The sequence below is a fragment of the Patagioenas fasciata genome, chromosome 5, assembly GCF_037038585.1.
Source record: "Patagioenas fasciata isolate bPatFas1 chromosome 5, bPatFas1.hap1, whole genome shotgun sequence".
Taxonomy (NCBI): domain Eukaryota; kingdom Metazoa; phylum Chordata; class Aves; order Columbiformes; family Columbidae; genus Patagioenas; species Patagioenas fasciata.
Window position 1 is genome coordinate 2,465,022 of NC_092524.1, and position 21,085 is coordinate 2,486,106.

General features: G+C 42.8%; 1 protein-coding gene across 1 annotated transcript; it reads right to left on the reverse strand.

Moving 5' to 3' along the window:
• Positions 1 to 518: 518 nt before the first annotated feature.
• Positions 519 to 20,473, reverse strand: NAT10 (N-acetyltransferase 10). Its single transcript, XM_065838821.2, has 28 exons — positions 20,246 to 20,473; positions 18,868 to 18,959; positions 18,091 to 18,262; positions 17,663 to 17,785; positions 16,841 to 16,902; positions 15,930 to 16,044; positions 14,542 to 14,649; positions 14,249 to 14,382; positions 13,811 to 13,904; positions 13,351 to 13,449; positions 12,676 to 12,812; positions 12,073 to 12,197; positions 11,790 to 11,940; positions 11,229 to 11,325; positions 10,401 to 10,517; positions 9,857 to 9,958; positions 9,675 to 9,749; positions 9,171 to 9,287; positions 8,853 to 8,986; positions 7,220 to 7,268; positions 6,513 to 6,606; positions 6,309 to 6,419; positions 5,538 to 5,710; positions 5,028 to 5,147; positions 4,055 to 4,153; positions 3,567 to 3,640; positions 1,541 to 1,624; positions 519 to 958 (listed from the first exon to the last, which is right to left on the reverse strand). The coding sequence occupies exons 1-28, from the start codon at positions 20,351 to 20,353 to the stop codon at positions 865 to 867; spliced, it is 3,060 nt and encodes a 1,019-aa protein (XP_065694893.1). The 5' UTR covers positions 20,354 to 20,473; the 3' UTR covers positions 519 to 864.
• Between the last annotated feature and the right edge of the window lie 612 nt (positions 20,474 to 21,085).

The following is a 21,085-nucleotide window of genomic DNA, read 5'->3' on the forward strand; positions in this document are numbered from 1 at the left end:
GTTGAGGGACTTGTCTGCTCAGCTGGCCCTGAGCTCTAAGATGGGATCACCCAGACCATGTATTCACAATTGTGCTGATTTTCTGTGACCTTCACACAAAACTTTCTACCAAAGCCAAGCAGCAGCTCCAGGTCCAGCACAGGGGGACAGGGTGGCCCAAGCAGCTTCCCCAGCACCTGTGAATGGTGCCACCCTGCTCCAGAACTGGAAACCGTTGAGCTGGGGGAATGCTGAGACCGTGCAAGTGTGAATGCACAAGAGCAGCGTTTACTACAATAAGTAGGAACTACAGGCTGCCTTCCAAACTGGAAGTGTTTGTTATATACCCCTGTGAGCAAGGACGACATCACGAGTTTGAATTGACGGCGTGATTTGTGCTCCCTGAACAGCCAAATATAAAATCAGTTGTTGTTCACACCAAAAACTCCTTCCTGCTCCAAAGGAGCAGCAGTACCACTGAAATGTGCTGAAATGCTAAAAGGCAGAGCCTCAAACCAAAGCCTTCCACGCTTCTATCCTTTGTTGTCCAAGCTTTTTTAATAAAGACGCCAACCATTAAGATGCAGGAAAGTTTACAGCTCGATGTGCCCTCTTTGAATGGAAAGTCCGTAGCTGTTAAAGTGCCCTCATGATGTGGCAGCGTGCACAGCACCTCGCTGCAGCCACGCTTCATAAAAAGCCTTCCCAGACTGGCTCCTGGTACTGTCACTGTGCTTCCTGTAATATAAACACCTTAAAAATGCCTCTAAAGCTTCTTCTTCACTCCAGCTCTCACCCCCAAAAAGCAAGTATTTTGGTTTAAAGGAGAACAGTACTTCTTAAGTACAGCACTGGTTAATTCAAGTCCACTGATTGGCTTTAAAGTCATTTCTTCCGCTTCTGCTTTATATCTTTAGTCTTCTGAAATTTCTTCTTTGGCTTGGGTCCTCGTGCTGTTTCTAATTTTCTCTTCTTGTCACTGGGAAACAGGAACAAAATATCTGTTAAAAACACATGTGATTCTCATCCAGCTGGGAAAGATTTTTGTAAAAGGGGGGGTGAGGGTCTAGAAATGTGGTTGGGAGAAAGTGCTTTCAAATTCTTAGGTCATTTAAACTGGTGCTAGAGAAAGCACAAATGGGAGTATGACCAAGATTTTCTAATCTTCACATTCTCTAACCCAATTTGAATAAGTTACTTCTTTAAAAGCGACCCAAGGGAGAAAATGAAGCAATTCCTGTGTGTGATCACGATCAAGACTTAACCATGTCAACAGAAAAATGCTGCAATAAGCAACTGAGTTACATGAAGACAGAAGGAAACTCTAGAGCAACAGAACTGAGAGCAGCAGCCTGGCCATTGGAGCAACCCCTGAGCACCCAGCAGAGCTCTCAGGTCCTCACACCCTGATTTCTCCAGGAAAACTGAGCGTCTATTGAGGACACTACGTTCATTTTATCTGCTTTTAACTGTTCAGCTTCAGCCTTTTGAAAAACAACATGATAAGGCAGCAGGAAAGACCAGAGAGACTTCCATGGGGTATTATTTCAGCTTTCTTTACCTTTTCACGCTGACGACAGAAGCGTTCTGTCCTGCTTTGCTTAGCACCTCATTCCATTCGTCGTCGTCACCTCGGATAATATATCTAAGTGAAAAAGGAAAATCCAAGTAAAATTGCTAGCACATAATAATAATAATAATAATAATAATAATAATAATAATAATAATAAATAATAAATAAAGGTGATTACACTGCCCAGCAGACACTACTCTGCAAACAAAGCCACTGCGTCAGCACCCAACCAGATTTGGAAATACACACAAAACTAGACCAACAGAGGGATACAATGGTTCGTCACGATCCTGTCAGCAGATTCGGTCCAAACTAGGTCAACAGCAACCAGCAATTGTCCCCATCCAACACTGGGCAGTGTCAAATGAAGCTCTCGCAGGAGCCTCTATTGTAAAAATCACGAATTGTTCTGGGAAAAGCTCTCGTCAGAAGAGCAGAGCACGCAGAGTGCAGAGCGCAGCTGTTAGGGAAGCACAAAATGAGGCCACAAAGGTTATATTCTTTCTTTCCATAGCAGTGGTGTACAGTCCTTTGCCCACCAGATTTCTTAAAAGATAAACCTTCAGTCACTACAGCCTGACAACCACAATCAGATCTACATTCACTATATGGATTTCTTTATAACAGTCTGAGGGCTTTTTTTTTCCCTTTTCCCCCTCCAAAAGAGAGGAGAATGGTTGGGGTGGTAAAGGAAGAGGATGCAAAAAGCAATGGCTTATAATGTTATATATATGCATATAGTTAAATTAGCAGGTGCTTGTAGACCAGCGCTAGGCTTGAATGGTGCCGTTTTTCTGCATCAGTCCTGGGAAAACTGAAGATCTGCAGCTTTCTTTTGAAAAGAGAAATGAAGACAATGATTGCTATTCAAATAAGCTCATGTTCTGTGCCCCTGGTGTGGGTGTTCAAGTACCCTGGAAATTCCACATAAAGTTAAGTGGTGGAGCAGAATCGAGCGCTTGGTCTCCACCTCACGTTCTTCGGGATTTAGAACAGACTGGCCTTTGTCCACACAAGGCTGAACAACACTGGCCAAAACCTTTCAGATCCAACAGCTCTGGCTCTTCTATTAGTTTTCTATAACCTGTATTGAAAAGTGTTCAAAATAGGTTTTTCTCTCTCTTTCGTCATGGAGAACAGAGATGTATTTCTGGGTGAAAAAAAAGGAACATGGTCCAAAATGACCAACGGCTATGTAACACTATCCATGAAAAAATGGAATTAAAACTCTTTAAACATTCTGGTTATATTGTTTTCCTATAGTGACCGACTTGCAAGTCACTTCCAATCGCATCCATTTTTGTCCTTCCTTCAAAAGAGACAACCAAAGATTCAAAGCAGCTTTTATTCCTTTTCTCAAATTTAACAGAGATTAATCCAGAGCCAAATCAGACAAGTTTTCTAGGATGTCAGTATAGTAAACAGGGTTTATATGATAAAATGTAGGAGGAGGAGAAGGGAGAGAATCAGAGTGGCACATGTAACTCCTGCTGGCCCGCAAGAAGAGACATCTGCTGATACTTGGAGTAAATTGCTGGTTCAGCAAGTCAGTATCCTACAAATTGTCCAGCTCTACAGCAGTTCAAAGGCAACCAGGCACACTGTAGGTAGTACAAGAGGCTCTGGTTGGCTGTGTTCTTTTTTAATTAAAGAAGAGAATATTAAAATTAGCCAGGTGCTATTTTCACCTGAGTTGCACAAGCAGCTCAGCTGGAGAGCAGACAACAGGAGCTGGGTATCCCGCTTTGAGGAAATAATGACTATTTCTAGAAGCACGGGAAGCTGTGAAATTAGAAACAGCCCACAGCCAGGCAGCTTGTTTTATTACTCCGTATTACAGAACTATATAACTTACGTATGTGTAATATGCATACTGTACACAGCCAGGATGGTTTGAGACCATGATACTGCAACAGCCTTGTGCACGAGGCTCAGCAAAACGCATGAGTGACGCAGCATTCAAACAGATACCAGGGGAAAACTGGATTTGAGACCCATACAGATAGATCCTTACTGTGTGAGGTCCATTCCCTTCAGCTTCTCCACCTCTTGCTTGTGTTTTTCCTGGAATTCCTTTGCGGCTTCTTCCTACAACAGGGCAGCACAACAGATGCATTAAGTTCTCAGTGCAACAGTGACCACGTAATGCAAGGAAAATGCCTTTCCCACTGAAAGAGAAGTACATCCCCTAAAATAAATACCAGATGATGCTGAAAGGCATCCCTCTTTTATATAATTGCATTATGGTGTTACTCGCCTACATACGCTTGTAATGTATAACTCCAAAAACATCTTAGTCGGTTCTGCAAAAAATCTGTATTGCAGATTAACAAAGCCTGACTACAAGCATGTAAAGCAAAGCTGTCAGGTTTTAACGACCATAAAGTGACAGACACGATGTGGAATTCTCTCCATCCAAGAAAATTCAGATTACAAAGCTCCTGCACTCAAGGGAACTCCACAGAGCGTTTACATATGGATGAAGAAGTTGTTCGTAATTACCAAATCGTCATTTAAAGATTTCAGCGTTGGCTCCATCACAATATCCTTTGTTGCCACCATCTGCTCCTCCACAGCTTTTTCCTGGACTGTGTTGAACAACTGAAAATGAAATAAGCCAACACATGTAAGACTTGCTGATGTTTCTTCTAGGTTATCACTTTAAAATATATAAGAAATGCTGTCTGTCCCCAGGAAACCCTTCTAACCTTGCAAATACTATCAGGCAGTTGTTTATTTCTGACGCATTCGTTCAGTCACACTGAAATAAAAGCTCAAGGCTGCTTCCTGAAGGCGGAATTATACACAGCTTTTATAACAAGTATAAAACTAAGATGAGTCAGCACTCAACGTCACTCACATAAATGCGGAGAACTCTTAGTTTACAACAGACTTTATTAGTACAGCATCATTTGATTAACATTTGCAGCTAAAAGCTGCATTATTGTTTTGTGTGTTATTTTGTTCAAGATAATTGTAAGGGTGTTATGCTGAGCACGAGTTCTGTCCCTCTCTCCGTCTGATAACTCATCACGTTTCTCACTTTATCACAGAGACAGAAAACCACACCCAAAGCTTTCCAGTTATTTCACTGGACTTCAAGTTTACCCCTAAATGACCTCAGAAAAGTGTTTTGTCAAGAAGAGCTGAGATGCCAACAATGCAGTGAACAATCGTAAGCAAGTGGCTCGGGCTCAGCTGCCAAGACGGGCTGTGTGCTCAGGATTTTAGTCGCGATATTTCAACATTGAAAAACATAGCACAAGCACTGTTATTTGGGAAAATGCTGTATAAATCAATGTCATAAATATCTGATTTTCCACTGGGATTTCTTACAAAGAAGCTCACAGTCAATCGCTGGGGACATGTAAAAGATACACAGCTCCGATTCAGCTTTCTATTAGTGCCAGGGTCGGTACTGGAATTACACTGGGGTCCAGTAAAACCAAGACAAGGCTCGTTGGGACGCTCCTACCTGGACCACTTTGCGGATGATCCTGTTGAACAGGCCCATCAACTGACTGCTGGGCAGCTCCACCTCCTTCTCCAGCTGGTCCAGAGATTTGTGCTGTAGGCCAATCCCTAGAAAAAGGGCCTGAGGAGACGACATGTATTTCAGTTACAGAAGCTTTTTGAGCAAATACAAATATATATTACCCTCTGCACTCCCTATATTTCACCAAGTCCTTGCTCTACTTAAGTAACACAAGATTTCTCTGGTACGAGCTGAAGATGCGGTGGAACACCCCTAAATTATTCTGTAGACAGCAGGTGCCATTCCATACTTAGTACAGACAAATCTGTTTCTCCTGAAGTCCAGCTAAAGGTGGAAAAACACTACAAGCAGGAGAAACCATGAAGAGGACTACAAAGAAGCAATTAACTGAAGGTAAACATTTTTTAAAGATGACACAGAACAAGAAACTATTCCAAATGTATCTCCAAAAAGAGGTGAAGCACGGCTGGTTCTCACAGCAACACGTACCGACTGCGCAGCAGAGAGAGAGATATCGCCCAGCTGGTTGAGAAAAAACATCCTGGCAATGGTAGGGACCATATCCATGATGAGATGATAGTCCACCATGTTGCGAGAGTACATCTCTAATCGCTTCAGGTCATACGGGATGAAGACCGATTCTAATTCAGCACGGCTGATGGCTACAACAAAAAGACAACAACGTCAAGACTGTTCTTCAGGGCTACCCAGTATCTCAGTATTAAACACATTCCTTTTCCAACTGCTACATGTTCACTTCCCAAGACACTTCAGAATTCAACACACTAAAGCCGCTCTCATAGAAAGATCACGTTCTAATTTCCAACTTTCTGACGACAATATTCTTGCTAAGATCCTAAGCAAGCTGCTCTTCCTCCTGCCCCTTGCTATGCAACACTTCCCTTTTAATTCCATATTGGATTTGCAACATCCATCCATGTTTTGTGATGCCTTTGGCTGTTATAGTCAGTAGCTCTCCAATTTTGGGTTACTTAAATCTTCAATTAAAATAGGAGGAAAAAAAAGAAACATGCCAAAAAGCCACTACCTGTTTTTAGTGGCAGAAAATGCCCTCTTAGCTTTCACTAAGAAACAGAAGCATTTTCCTGGATAACAGGAACACAACACAGGAACTGACCAAGAGCAATTCATGGCACTTCACAGGAGACATCCTACAACGTGTGTTTCTGAGAACTCTGAGGAATGCGTACATAGACTTTAAACTGCAATCCAACGAACACGGTGAGCCCGGGTACTCACGCGGTTGTGGCTGCTGTTTGATATTTCTGTTCTGCAGAATATTCAACGCCAACGATGGAGAGAACGTGCTGAATTGGTACGAGAGCAGAGAAAGGAAGCGCCTCCTAAAATCTACAGTACAGGGCGATAAAATAAATTACTCCTGTGGACCTCTAGAATAAATATCCCAGAAGATTCTTGTAGCGTTAGCAAAATGAAAGTTACCTTTCCAGAAGGCAATAAGCCAAGACTCCTGTTCAGCGTCCTCTTCATCCAGCGTCTTCAGCATGATGCACGAATGCTCACCCGTCAGGTCATTCTAATAAATGAGATTTATTTCCGATCATCCCCATTAACCTTTTGCACTCTTGTGCTCAACTGAAGAAGGTAAAGATCTTCTAAATCAACAACAACACAGGTATCAACTGCTACTGGTCACCAGCACCTAATGGAAAAGCAATGAACTTCTAGAATCTGGCAGATCCCAGTGCTAAGGGATTTTGGTTTCTTGATGTAACCAGTAGCACAAATTCCAGGTACAGCTCAAGAGCCAGAAAAAACAAAGAAAAATGCGGTGACACAGGACAAACAGATTGTTCTCCCCCAAAATACTATAACTTCTAGTGCTATTTTTTGTGAATACCTAGAAAAACAAGAGCAGGCAGCTCAAGGGCCACTTGCATGTTTTACTAACAACCCCATTAATAACACCCACCTTGGCTGTCATTTTTAAAGTGCAAACTACGTATAAGACCATATTCACAACCCTTTAGTTAACCATAGGCCCAAAGAAGAAAAACAAACATAAACCAACCCCCAAATGTAGCCTCAGAAAACTTTCCTGCCCAAATCGCATCTCCTAGAAGCCAATGGAAAGATGCCCAGTGGTTTCAATAGGGCTGGATTTCATTCAGAAACAGTAGGTTACTTACTGGTGTCTGCCTTAGATAAACTGGCACAAATCCAGCACGTTTCCAAAACCTGGGGAAAGGGAGAAGAGAAAACGCGCTGAGAATTACGGAGGTGTTGATTCTACAATAATGCTTGTGGTTAAATTCAATCCATACAAGAACAACTGTTGAAAAGTAAGGAAAAGTGTGTAAGACACCCCACCAACTAACGAAAATGAGCACTGACGGAAAGCAGTAACAGCAATCAGACTACAGTTCTAATTTAGAGGAGTGAAAAATGATGATTGTGATATGAAACTATGAACAAGCTGTCAGAGGCCGACAGCCATGGCACAAGATTATTGTATCTGACGTGCTTCCAGGATCTCCTTTAAAAATAGGTGAACAGGTTTTGCCCAATAATTTCAGCGACTTCTAAGGGATCCCCAGGGGAGGGGCTGAGGATTTACAGCTCACTTCAGAGACTTTGCTTGTCTTCAATGAACGACCATTTTCCCTGGCATCTTCCAGGTTTCAAACAGTCACTTGTGGACCAGAGAGAATCCCAAACTGATCAGCAAAATCCTGCTGATCTTCCTACATCTCAGTTGTGAACTGATCCTATTATTCATATTGCCTGGTAAAAGGAGGACCAGTAGAAAAAGACCTGCTGAGACCAAACATATGGTGTCCCAGACAAAAGAAAGAAGCCAGACCCAAGAGCAACTGTCACTGGCAACCTGCCCCTCCAGGTCATGACGTGACTGCTCAGCAGCTGCGCACGACGCTGAAAATGTCAGCAAAAAGCCCTATTTCTGCACCCCAGCCTCTCCCTGCTCGTCCTTTTATTTGTTCCACCACAACTAACCATCAAATAATTAAGGAAATTAGCAGTGGGATAGTTTATTCTCCCCCCTCTGCCCCAAGAGTGACCGTTCAAATAAAGACATCCGAACCATTTGCTCTATAATTTGCAATGGGAAGAATTCTGCATTATTTTGGGACTCTGTCCCAAACTATTGATTCGCTACTTCCCACACTAAAGCTAAGAAAGCCTCAGAAATCTAGATATTTTGTTGAATTGTATACTATTTATTATACGATCATGCTTTTATATAGAACCATGTTGTAAAGCGGAGCCGAAACTTAGGAAAAATTAATAAATGATTTAGTGCTGCAGTAACTCAGCTCCCCCATGGTAAGAAAAGCAAGAAGCAGCTGCAGTTTGTGGTGAAAAGCATTTACATTAGACGGGAAACTAACAACCAGCAGAAGTTCAAGTTTCTACAGGTCACATGAAGTACTGTTTAACTTCTCCCTACTTATTACAGGCTGTTATTTCTTCTCCAGCCTGGAAAATCTGCGCAATTAAAGCTAATTAACTGTTTAGAAGGGTCACGGGGACAACCAAGAGGGGAATGGGTTTCCCTCAGAAGGAGCTTGAGGAAAAACTTGCATTTAGCATCAGCTCTACTGTACATCAAGGAAAGGTCTTAGAGGAGAAGCTTTAGAAATCGAGTGAAATATGAAGAGATAGTGTCCAAGGGATAAAATATCTGCATCTGTATTTACACATTATATTATCTACATATATTATGTAATATATATTAATATATACTATTTACAGAGTTATGTTTTGCACTGGATGTAAGTAGCAAGTAACCTAATGTCTTACTTGAGTAATCTTGGTGTTAGGCCATAAGACACCCCCAAATAGTCCAGGTTTTCAGCTTGTCTCTCGCTCAGTTTAAGAAGTAAAGGGGGCAAGTCTTTCCGAGGTGTCACGACCTCTTCCAGTAAACTAACCGTCTGAAAGAGAAAGCGGAAATGCGTTGGTAGCAATCCTCACAGAAACCTGCAAATTAAATCTCTTATTCTGTATAAAAAAATAAATACGAGGATTTTCTCCTTACACGGAGAAACCATCACCGAGACTTAGAGCGAAAAACAAGCAGCACAACAGAAAATCCAAGAAATGCACTGAGCTCCATACCTCACCGCTTACAGTTGTAATTTCTTTCGGCTTTTGAACTGGTTCTTCTTCCAAACACGGAAATTTGCCTTCATAGTACATCTGCAGTAAAGCCAGAGCTCTGCTGCCGTAGCCCATCTGTGAAGCAGGAACAATACACTATAAGCAAAAAAATGTATCTAATTTTTAAGGCAGGGCAACAAGATTCACCCCTCACGAACCCATGAACAATCATCAGGCCAGAGATCACTCAGTCACTGCAAAAATACATTCTCTTTGCTACACAGCAGCTCCATGAAGGGCACAACAGGATGTCCCAAATCACAATGAGAACCCGCCTGGTAGTTCAGGACTTGTAATAATTCTTGGTGCTTAACTCTGGCACTCAGAAAATGCCAAACACCAGCGTGAATGTTCGGTAATTCACAATAAATCTCATTGGAGCCTGACCGTATACTGCTGCTTGGGATGCTGACAGGCTACAACGCTGATTTATCACAATAACCGGGGTCCAAAATACTTTACCCCCTGATAATCCGGGTGAACCGCAATACGAACAACACGCCCACCAGAAAGGCCCCCGAAATCCGGATCTTGGAACTGTGTAAGAGACAAAAGTCAATGTAAAGAACACAGATGGGTACTCCAAAAATAACAAATAGTGCTGAAATGTATCTTGGGTGGGAGTACACAGCCAAATTATTCACCTGCTCTGAAACGGTCCAGGGAATAAGATCACCAGAAGCTTTCTTTCCCCTGGAAAGGCTGTTCATGATAGACTGGCGAGAGATCTCTCCCTCCAAGCACACCTGATGGAAAAGGTAAAATACCATTAATGGAGAAAAACTCTGTTCTCCTACAGTCACTCCACTGCAGCACAATCACAATTGACACCCGGTTGCTGCGTCCCTGATGCGGTATTGACGTGCACATCTGGCGCAGCAGGAATTACACTGCGGGGCAAGACAAGCCTCAAGAGATTAAAGCATCGAAAGAGCTCTATGAATTTTCTGCAGGCCATCAAAAGCAAACATAAAAGCTTGTCCCACCAATATTTCTCTTTAAATGTCATTTATTTTTCACGTAAATAGGCCTTTTTCTTTTATGAAACAGTAAAATCGAACACAATCTAGAATCTGCATTAAAGAACAAAGCACACGGTCAGATCTCCAGCAGTCAAAGGCTGAACATCTCTACATCTCTAGGCAGGTACATTGTTTAACAGTTCACAGCTATAAGCTGCTCTCTTACCTGAACAACGGCAAGGACTTCTGGTAACGAATTCTGGGTGGGTGGAACAGGTGGCAAAAGGCAAAAAAGATGATGGGCAGGTGCATCCGATAGCATCTGGAGGTCATTGGGCGAGTTCTGGAGGGTAAAGATGTATCAGAAAGTTGCAGAACTACTCCACGTGAGGAGCTTTCAAGTCGAGTGTAATGTTAGCAGCTCCACTTTCTGAATTCGGGGGTAGTAAGAGACTTGGAATTAGTACAGTACTAATGGCTGAGGAACATGAGGGGCAAGTTCATGGCTGTTAAACCAGACAGCATCTGTTTTTCTCAAGTGAAACCTCTTGCTCTCACATGCACGGAACTTAACTTTCCATTTTTATATAGCTGCTTTCAATCTACCAAACCTTAAATGCTTTTGTTTTGAATTGTCAGATTTTTGGTACTTATGGACTTCACCAGCCACATTTACTAGTCACCTATGGTCTTGAAACCTTGAGATGAATTATTTCTCTTTTCAGCACTACAATGGTACCACTCTTTTTCTTAATTTGAGGCTACTAGAATATGGTAAAGAGAAATGCAGAAGAGGTTCACCATTGATACTACTCTGGTAAACTTGTAGTCTCATCTAGAATTTAGTCTCCAGAATTTCTCTAGATAAAAATATTCCAGCTGTCTGTAAATCCGGTGTATTCAGCCAAGACCAAGGCAGAGATCTTCTCCGAGAAGGGAGAATACTGTATACAATAACTGAAGCTGTTCAGAAAACAGTGATTAGGTCAATTAAATCAGACTCTCTCCACCAAATTCCTAGCTGAAATTTTGGCAGAAGTAGCACAAGCTCTACCTTGTAGTGTGAAGCCACATAGAGGGCCATGAGCCTCTGCAGAAAAACTTCCGATGCTCTGTGGTAACAAAAAAGGGTGTCTCTATTCACGTAGTATCTAAACAGAGGGGTTAAGGACTGAACCTCCTTGGAAACACAGAAAAAAGCTCATTGTTGGTTTAGGAGTAATATTTCCCAGTGCAGCCTCAGGTTATATGCTGGTTTCTGCTCTTAGGCTCTACAGATCTATCGACAAAAATGAATGACTTTGGGCAGTGTTCCCAGCTTTCACATCCTTCATTTGTAAATCTAAACCTTTTATAACTTCAACAAGGACTTCCAGTCGTTCAACCCTTCCTTAGGATTCTCTCTGCAATAATAGGGGAGTTTGGTAATGTCCTGGTAACACACAGCACCAGTCTTACAAAGGCAGCTCAACTCCAGAAGTGTAGTCTTAATAGACCTTTGCCAAAAGATCACGTGCTGATGGCATCACGTTAGCTGAAGAGCTTGAAAAAGCCTCCTTTCCTTCACCTGAAAGCAAGACATTTTGATCAGAACACAGCATCTGAGTAAGGATACAGGTCACAAGTCTCAGGCAGCGGGCAGCCGGAGATAATTCTGGTGATGTTGAGACAGTCCAAACACAGCAGATCATTCAACCACTTTTCAACTGGGTCCCCAGGGGCGTATCTGATGGACTCGTGCAGGGAGATTTCATGCAAAGTACGAGCTGCAAAAAGATTTCAGAGAATGCCTGGTGTTGGAAGTTGCAGCTGGTGAACAATTCCATAGGATGGGGGTCCCAGGGGATCAGAAAATCATTATTTGTTCAGCTTTCATCCCTTACAAGCTCCTGCAGTACCTGAGGTGAGTTTAGCTGTAGCTGTAGATTTGTTCTCCGCTGTCATGGTGACTTGGGTTTGTGCACTCTGCTGACGGAGCTGCTGAATGAGCTTCAGAGACAATGAGCGACCAGTTCCCTCGTACCTGAAAAGCAGAAGGCAAAAGTCTGAAGCAAATAACCAAACAGCAATTCGCAGCCACGGGGAAGCTCCAGCACAGAACTGGGCTGCCATCCAGAGCTATGTGACACCCTGAGGGCTGTGATTCTGGGAGAACTGCTGCCTTTTGATGTCCTTGCGCATGTAGGATGGGGCAGCCTGCCCTGTCGCTTCCATATTGGAAGGAAAATGTCATTCTTCCCTCTCTCCTAACAGACCGTGCAATCCTGTTCAAGTATTTGCTCCTTGTAGCAGAACTGGTGCAAGTTAAACACTTTATGAATCCACAGTGGAACCAAAGGAAAGCAGCAAGTATTGACTCTTAGTTATTTTAAGGAGCAGTTCCATGACAGATAAGAATCAGCGTGACCTGATGCAAGAGTGTATAATACAACAAGTACTGTGGACAAGAGACAGTCCACACAACTGTTTTCCCAGGTAGAGAATTGCTGCCCAAGCCTTACCCGTTGATAGTAGAAGCCATGAAAACAAGATAAGGGCCTAGCAGGTTCTTCACCAGGGGCAGAGGAATAGCAGCAGCTTCATCAATCACAACCAGTTCAGCTTGACCCAGTTTGACAGAATCAGCGGGGTGTATGTACTGCAAGGAATGAGAGGACACTGCCATTGTCAACACCACCTTGTCTGGGAATTAGGGAAAAGTCAGTGGGCAAAGCTGGAGCCCTGAAAAGCTGTTTGTTGTCCCTGTTCTTCACAACCATCAAGCCAGAGATTGAGCCATGGAAACAAACGGCTGAGAGAAGGTTTGTGTTACCCTAACAAGGACTGGAGCACACATCTTGTTTTGCAAGTTTCCACACAAATTCATCTGCAGAGATCACGAAAATAAAGGAAATCTAATCACTAGAAACATATGTTCTTCCTACACTGTTTCTTTCATCTTCCTTTGCTTTTATTTCAAGAAACCCACATGCAAGTACCAAGGGAGCTCTGTAATCTTCAAGTTATGCACAGAAAGAAATAAGATGTTTTGTGAAAGTCATCCACCGGAAGAAAAAGGTCTGCCTTAAAGCAAAATTAATCACACAAAATGAACCTGCTTAAAATCAAAATAACTACAGCAATGGTAAAGCCAACAGTTAGGAACAAAAAGTAGAAATGCAAGAGGGGTCAGTTACCTGAATGGTCTGTCTGTGCTCCTTGAACACATTCACCCTGACAACAGCCTTGTTAAACTCCGGATTTAAGGACTGAACAATCTCATAGTCCAGATGTTCCTGAAAGAAAACATGTTAAACAGCATGAACAATACAAGATCTAAGAAAAATATCGTTTACCATTATCATCAAAATAAGCTTGCTAAGAGTATGCTGTTATTTCAGATTCTACTTATAACTCTTAAAGCAAAAGCTTCAGAAGCCTGAGAACTAAATTATTTACATCTCTTAGAAAGTATTTCACAAAAAACATTTTCCCAACTTAGAGAAGGAAACATTAACTGTATTATGATTCACGTTTGCACAACTTTACTAAAAAGGCTGGTAGCTAATATATGTTACAACAAAATCACAGATGAGATGCAAAACCTCCCCTGAACAGAATGTTGTGAAGTATCATAAAACAGTCTGTGGTCCTTACCTGATACTGCAGTGCATCAAAGCCTTTAAATATGAACTCAAAGAGAGTGTGAAGGTTATCAGGGCTTGGAGAGGTGACAAAGATATTGGAGTAACTGCATAGAAAAATAAAACAAGAGCTTAACGCTTTTTCTAAAAACATCTACATATATATACTAAGTAGAATGTTTTCTTTATATGAGGGGTTGATTTTACCTAATAATCAAAACACACCACATTCCTTTAGACGCATCTCAACTGATGTGTGATTATCTTGATTTTTAAAGACTGACTTTTCTTATTACTATGAAATAGAAGAATTTGAATATCAGTGTATTCAGCAATCAAAAGATATGAAAATAAAAAGAAGGGATGTAGGACTGGAAATTACAAATCTATTCAGATCCATTTTTAAACTCATGGGTGCAAATAAAGCCTGGGAGATGGGGGGATCACTCACCCAAAAGCTACTGCTCCAGCAATAGCCAGTCCCAAGGCAGCAGATTTCCCACGGCCCCTGGCTGCTGTCAATGCCACGGTGCTGCGCAGAGTCTTCTCCGAAATGGCTTCAATAAACTTCAGAACTGCCTTTGCCTGATGATCAGGAAAAAGAAATGGAAAACAAAGCTCAGCTGTGTTTGGAATCATAGAATAGTTTGGGTTGAAGGGGCCTTGAAAGCTCATTCAGTGCCATCCCTGCCACGAGCCCATCCGACTGACACACCATATCTCAGATTTCAACACCACACTGACCTGATCCAGGGTTTTACAGCCATCCACCAGAACTCCCACCGGCTGGGTGTCCTGCAAGCTCTCCTTCAGTTCTTTCAGCTCCAAGTCCTGCGGCCGCAGGTTCTCCTCCTGTCAGCACAGGATTTAACGTAACAGGATTAGTAAAGGACACTTTGGCACAATTACATCTTTGTGATGTCTTCTGGTATCTTTTATCAGGCGGAGAAAGATCTCCGAAAGGAAATGTTACCACAAGTTGAATATACTCCCTAGAAACAGAAAAATCTAAATGGACAGACATCTAACACTTCAATTTTAATGCATCTTCAGGAGAACGGTTACACAAGAGGTGGATACCCTGGCTTCCCCAAGCTTAGAGGGAAAAAAGGAAAGGATTTTTCAGTAAATGGTAGTGGAGAACGACATTGCTGGGAAGAAGATACCATGGAGAAATTTTCTGAAGAATTTAATTGATTCTTCAGCCTTCAGGCTGTACCAACACTTTATGATCTTTATTATACCTGTCATAGGAGGTGTACATATTGCCAGGTATGGGGAAAAACTACTGCAGCAGCAATAGATCAGTTTTCAAACCAATATCAACATTTGCAAAGCCAAACAATAAACTAGGAGACAAAGACAATCTATTTTAAAAGGGAATGAATTCTGATTTTCCATATTGTCACTTAAAATCCCAAAGGCATCAATCTGTCCATCCAACTTGTGCTGCTGTCAATACTGTTATAATGCCAGGGGGAATTTGGTGTTGTGTGGTTTGTTTGGTTTACTTTGGGTGTTTTTTGTTTGCTTGTGTTTGTGTGTTTGGTTGGTTTGGGGCGGGTTTTTTGTTTGTTTTGTTCTGGTCTACAACTGAAAGTGACATAAAGGATACATTTCTAACAGCACAAGCTCTATGTCTGCCTATATTCAGTGAATGTTTCCTGAGATGTGGCATGAGTAACTCAGAAATTGAAATGACTACCACAGCTCCTGGGCACCAGGTGTCTCCTGAGCCTGTAATCTACTTATTTCCAGTGCTCTCCCACCCTCCAGCCCTTGAAAGGTCTTTTGATTTGTCTCATCCCAACTGCCCATCAGCTTCAAATCTCTCTGTGCACTTCTGAAACAGCAGCCACAGCAATTAAGCTCCACCTTGCCAGACTAAACAGCAATACAGCAAAATCAATAAATACAGGCAAGCACACAACAAAAGCTGTGACAGACAAAAAGGCAGCTTCCCATGCTTCACCCGCACCAGGTGTTATCTTTGCAGAACATTCTACTTCCTCTCTGCAAGACCATTATTTGATATAAATCAGGGTGAAGGGAAAGCTCCCCCTTTTTTAAACCTTTAACACACCGTGGTTGCCTCAGAGCAGTTTTCCCCAAGGGTGATGTTGCTCACTGACCTGCGAGCGCGGTGGAACAGGTGTGATGTTTGCAACGTGACTGGAGATGGGCAGGATATTCAGCTGGTCATCAATCACGATGCAATTCTTGCATGAGGCCAGAGACAGAATGAACCTGAGAAATCAAGAAAAGGCAACTCCATAAGAACACCAGCAACACAGTTGCATTTTGGTAATTAATTTAAACTCTTTTCTAAACCCAGACACAGTACTTACAGCTACTCATGTTACTTGCTTATCATAAAATCAGGATCGTCTACATAAAATGGGTACCCACTTACCAGGATGAACACTAACTAAAAACAACCTAGCAAGAAAACTAGAAAGTGATTTCCAGCGTTTAAGCAGGAGGTCGCTGCAGAAAAGCCTAAGACGTGAATCCACAGAAACTGTGACAAATGCTGATCCCTAAAGACTGCACAGTGCCGGCTTATTCATCCTTCTAAGTTCTGACCTGCATTCTAAGGAACAAATTCTGCAGTTTTCCTATGGCTAGAGCTATGGCTCACTCACTCAATAAGAGCTGCTTATTCGATACGATAGAAGCAGAGAAAATACCTTTACAAGACACTTCTAAAACCACAGAGAACACTCCACACTAAGCAGTTTTATGTTTTACAGTAGTGCAATAAGTATTTGAACTTGGGTGCATCTGGAGCCCGCGTTTCTACAGAGCGTTTCAAGAAAGGGACTCAGAACACTTCACAAATTTGGGCCTATCCTTGTAACGTATGTCACAATTTTGTAAGCAATTCCTCCAACAACAAACTGTACTCATTCCAGAATAGTACATGAAAACTTCACTAAAGCACCCAAGAAGCTCCATCCCAATGCAAATCTATAGGCTGCCCTCCCAATCTCAAGGCATGACGTTGTTCCAGACAAGATCCTTTGCACTCTTCGTAACTCACCTCTCATTAAAGCGTCCCACCACGTCCTGGTGCGCCTCTGTTCTGTATCGAGAGTGCACATCCTGAAACAAAAGGGAGAAGTCAACCTGGAGAAGGAGCAGCAGTAACAGCGACATTTACACGATCGTTACGCATGAGACAATCCAATTTCCTTTCCACTCTTGTGGATCTCAGTCTGCTTTTCTTTCAACACCACAATCCATACAGGATTCTGATTTTCTGCCTGTTGTGAAACATCCACATTTTCCAACTATTTGTTTAAAAATGTACTTTTCCCACCCATAGTTTTCACAGTGGTCTTACTTCTTCTTGCCTGACCTAAAGGTCAGCTCTGCCAGGTACAGAACATTTCAAACACCCCAGGGATGCTACGGAAAAATAGTCTAGCACTTTAATTCACCTAACGGCATTATTACTAATGGAAAGAGTTCCTGCTCTAGGTGTAAGTATACTCAGTGTGAGTGAGTCACATCTAGAAATATATAGTAGTGGTGAAGCTGATACCACCTAGCAACAGGTCACAAAACACTTGAAAGGCCTATTTTTTACTTAAATTTTCTGTTACATGGGCAAATAGAAGAAATACTTTCCAAAACTATTGTGAAACAAAAGCACACGGTTACATTTGTGAATGATGGGTGTTTCTCCCTTGTAACCTTGCAGCACTTCAGGACACAGAGGTTGGCAGAACTGCCTAATCATTCAATTATAGATGAATGAAGGAGCAGGAAAGATAATGGAAGGAAGACCACAGCCCATAATAAAAGCAAAACTTATCATCATCATGATGTATATAAAACAGGCATATTATGTTGAACATACCATGGTCATTGTATAGAGCTGCTTCAGCGAGTTCATAGTTCTCAGGAGAATCACCACGATTCCACCCCCTTCCACTGTTTCAACAGTTCTAGCCAGCAGGTTTGGGGTCAAGGCTTCAAAATCCTAGGAAACAAATAAAACTTCGAAGATGCTTTGAGTTCATCAGTGCAACTAGCATCTACTAAAGGCAACAGAAAGCCTAAAAACATCATTTCTCAAAGTTTAATTCACACTTGACATCTGCATAAACCAATATCACATTAAAATTCTACCAACAGGGCTGTTTAACCCTCACAAACTTGCAAAAATACGCAAACGCTTCAAAACTGAAATACCAGAAGCAACAAATACTATTCCTGCAGCATTTAAACGGAAAGCAATCGATACTAGTGCAACATCCTTTTTAAATCAGAAGTTTAACTCCTTACCTGAAGTACGCACATGCCGAAAGTGTTACCAAGGATCTTGTGAGTTTCGTTGTAATAGCAGTAGCGAATGTTTGTGGCTGCTATAAATAACTCAAAAGGATCGTCGTCCTTTATGTTTAAAGTTCCACTTTTAATCTTCTTCTGTAGTTGTCTCATCCTCTTCTTCCGGTGGCTGGAGAACAAAATTGCACAGAAATTTCTTTGGAAAAAGGTTTGAGAATTCAGGCCTGCGTTCAAGTCTAATTGGAAGTCACAGCGCAGCCTCCAAGGAAAAACATCCGAGACCACACTTGCTGCTTCCACGAGATGTTCCCATGTGCCTCAAGTGGTGGATTTCACACAGAACCAGCTGATTTTGCAAGAAACCACCGGGTTGGAATCATGGGTTCTCAGGTAACGCTTCCTTCTTGACTATGTGTGCAGACTGCAAGTACGCACACAAAACTAAGAAATACAATTTTAACCACTTTTTCAAAATGAAGGCATGCTAATGCTTCATCTGCACTCAGTCCTAAATAATACTGAGGCTAAAAAGTTGAGGAATAAAGTTTTGGTCTTTTGAGGTTTAAAAGTTGAGGGGGAGATTGGTCCAGAGCTACAGAAAGACACCTGGTGCTGGTGTCAACTGTACTACGGAAGCCAAATTTGAAGTTCTGGAAGACCAAACTTCCTGTAGCTCCTCCAAGAACTGATCTTGTTTCTCCTTACAACCCAACCACGCAACCTAAGCTCTGCAGACCAGCCACAGAGCTTTTGCTTCACACGTTGTCATCTTACCTGCTAAAGCCCAGCTCCTTTTTGTAACACCACAGGACGGAGGGTCTGGCCTTCACAGTTGCTTTAGACAACATGTGATGAAGTATGACCACCTGCCAACACACAGAAATGCTCCTGAACAACTGTGCTGACAAGCAAACATTGAAGAGCATATACACTTAATAGTTAAGAGCCACCTGATCAACTCATTATCTTACTTCCCCAGGAACTGGAGCTACCTGAACTGACTTATCCTAAAATGTTACGGTCTTGCCATGCTGTTCTTCCCCTTTCCACTCAAAAAACACAAGCCTAGAGTCTCGGATGAGAAACGAGTTTACTGGATAATTTCTCCCATTTAATGTTACCAGGTAGGTCCAGTCCATGCTCTGATGTGGTGACGTCTACAAGGTGACTCGGTACATAAAACGTGGCTTGAGTGCAAAAAATGTAACATCTTACAAAGGACTGAAATAGGAATAAAGCTCCTGCTAGCCAGAAAATCAAATATTTTTTTTCCCAGTTTTTTAAAAAAATCCCGATTTGCCAGTAATAGATTTTATTTAAATTCACAACTTTCTGAAACAGGTGGTGTTTAAGGCCAAGGTCTCCTAAAGCATTTCTGACAGTGCTTGGTGTTTCTGCATGGCGATGACTTACGTGCTGAGACAGACCACTGCTCTGCCTCAGGCTGTGCCGGCTTTAATGTTGGGGGTTCTTGTTTGTTTCATAGAATTATAGAATGGTTTGGGTGGAAGGGACATTCGAAATGATCCAGTGGCACTCCTGCCATGACAGGGACATCTTCACCAGCTCAGGTTGCTCAGAGCCCCGTCCAGCCTGGCCTGGGATGTCTCCAGGGATGGTTCATCCACCACCTCTCTGGCCAACCTGGGCCAGGCTCCCACCACCCTCAGGGGCAAGAATTTCTTCCTCTTGTCCAGCCTGAATCTCCCTCCTTTAGTTTAAAACCATCATGACCAGGATCCGATCGATCTCCTGGGCTGTGAGCACCCACTGCCGGTTCATGGCCAATCTCGCATCCACTAGCACCCCAAATCCTTCCCTGCTCTCCGTCCCTTCACAGGCTCACAGAATCATTTTGGGTGGAAAAAGAGCTTTAATATAATGGAGTTCAACCATAACCCACCTTGGCACTGCCCCATGTCCTAAGAACCTCATCTTGTGTCTGTTCAACCCTCCAGGGATGGTGACTGCACCACTGCTCATCCCCCAGCCCGTACTGATACCGGAGTTTCCTTATTTTTAGTAATTATTACTTTAATTATTTAAAAATACATATTTTTGTCACAGAGGAAAAAGCCGCGCCCTGGGTATCCCAGCCCAGCCGCCGTGCTCGTTATCCCCAGAGCCCCCATCCCGCCGAGCCCTCGGTTACCTGGTCCTTGCCCCGGTCGCCCACCACCACGAACAGCGTCCGCTGCCGCTCCGCCACCCCATTCTCGATCAGCACCCGGATGCGGTTGTCCACTTTCCGGCGCTGCATCGCTGCGGCCGCTCGGTCCTTCGTTCCCGTTCCCGTCCCGGTTCTTCCCGCTCCCGGTTCCTCCCGCTCCCGCCGCCCTCAGCCGGCAGCTCGCGACACACCACGTGGGGAGCGGCACGGGCCAGGGCGCGCGCGCCGCGCACAGCAAAAGGACCCCCTGCCCCGAGGCTGCCCCTGCCGTTCGCCTGCGCCGCATATCTATATATAATTATTTTATTATTAAAACACAATTTAAGCTACTTTCCCCACAGGGGAGTTGAGGAAACACTCATTGAGCATTTATTAATTTGCGGTTTGAGGTGTGTTAAGCCTTTCCTGGTTATGGTCGTTCGCTCCAAAGGGCTCCTTGAAGGGGAAAAATACGCAGTTTTGGAAGCTGTTTTTTAAACTATCCCCCCCTTTTTAAACTGCTCAGTTATGTATTACATACACCAAAAGAAGAAATAACCCAGACTCCCAGAAGCACAGATACAAACCAGTCCAGTGGCAGGCCCAGGAACTTCCACATCTATTTGTGTTTTAATTGGGTGTCTTTTGTGCCACCATAAACCAAACTTCAGTCTCAACGGCAAGATTGGTTTATTTCTCTTCTTTTAATGCTTTGTTTTAAATAAGTCACGCGTGCAAAAGCCAGCCCTGGTGTAGTAAACACTGTGCCACCCATTATTTTATAAGATATTCCTTTTCCAGTTCTACATTAGGGATATTGTCACCAGGTGTCCCTTGTTGAGA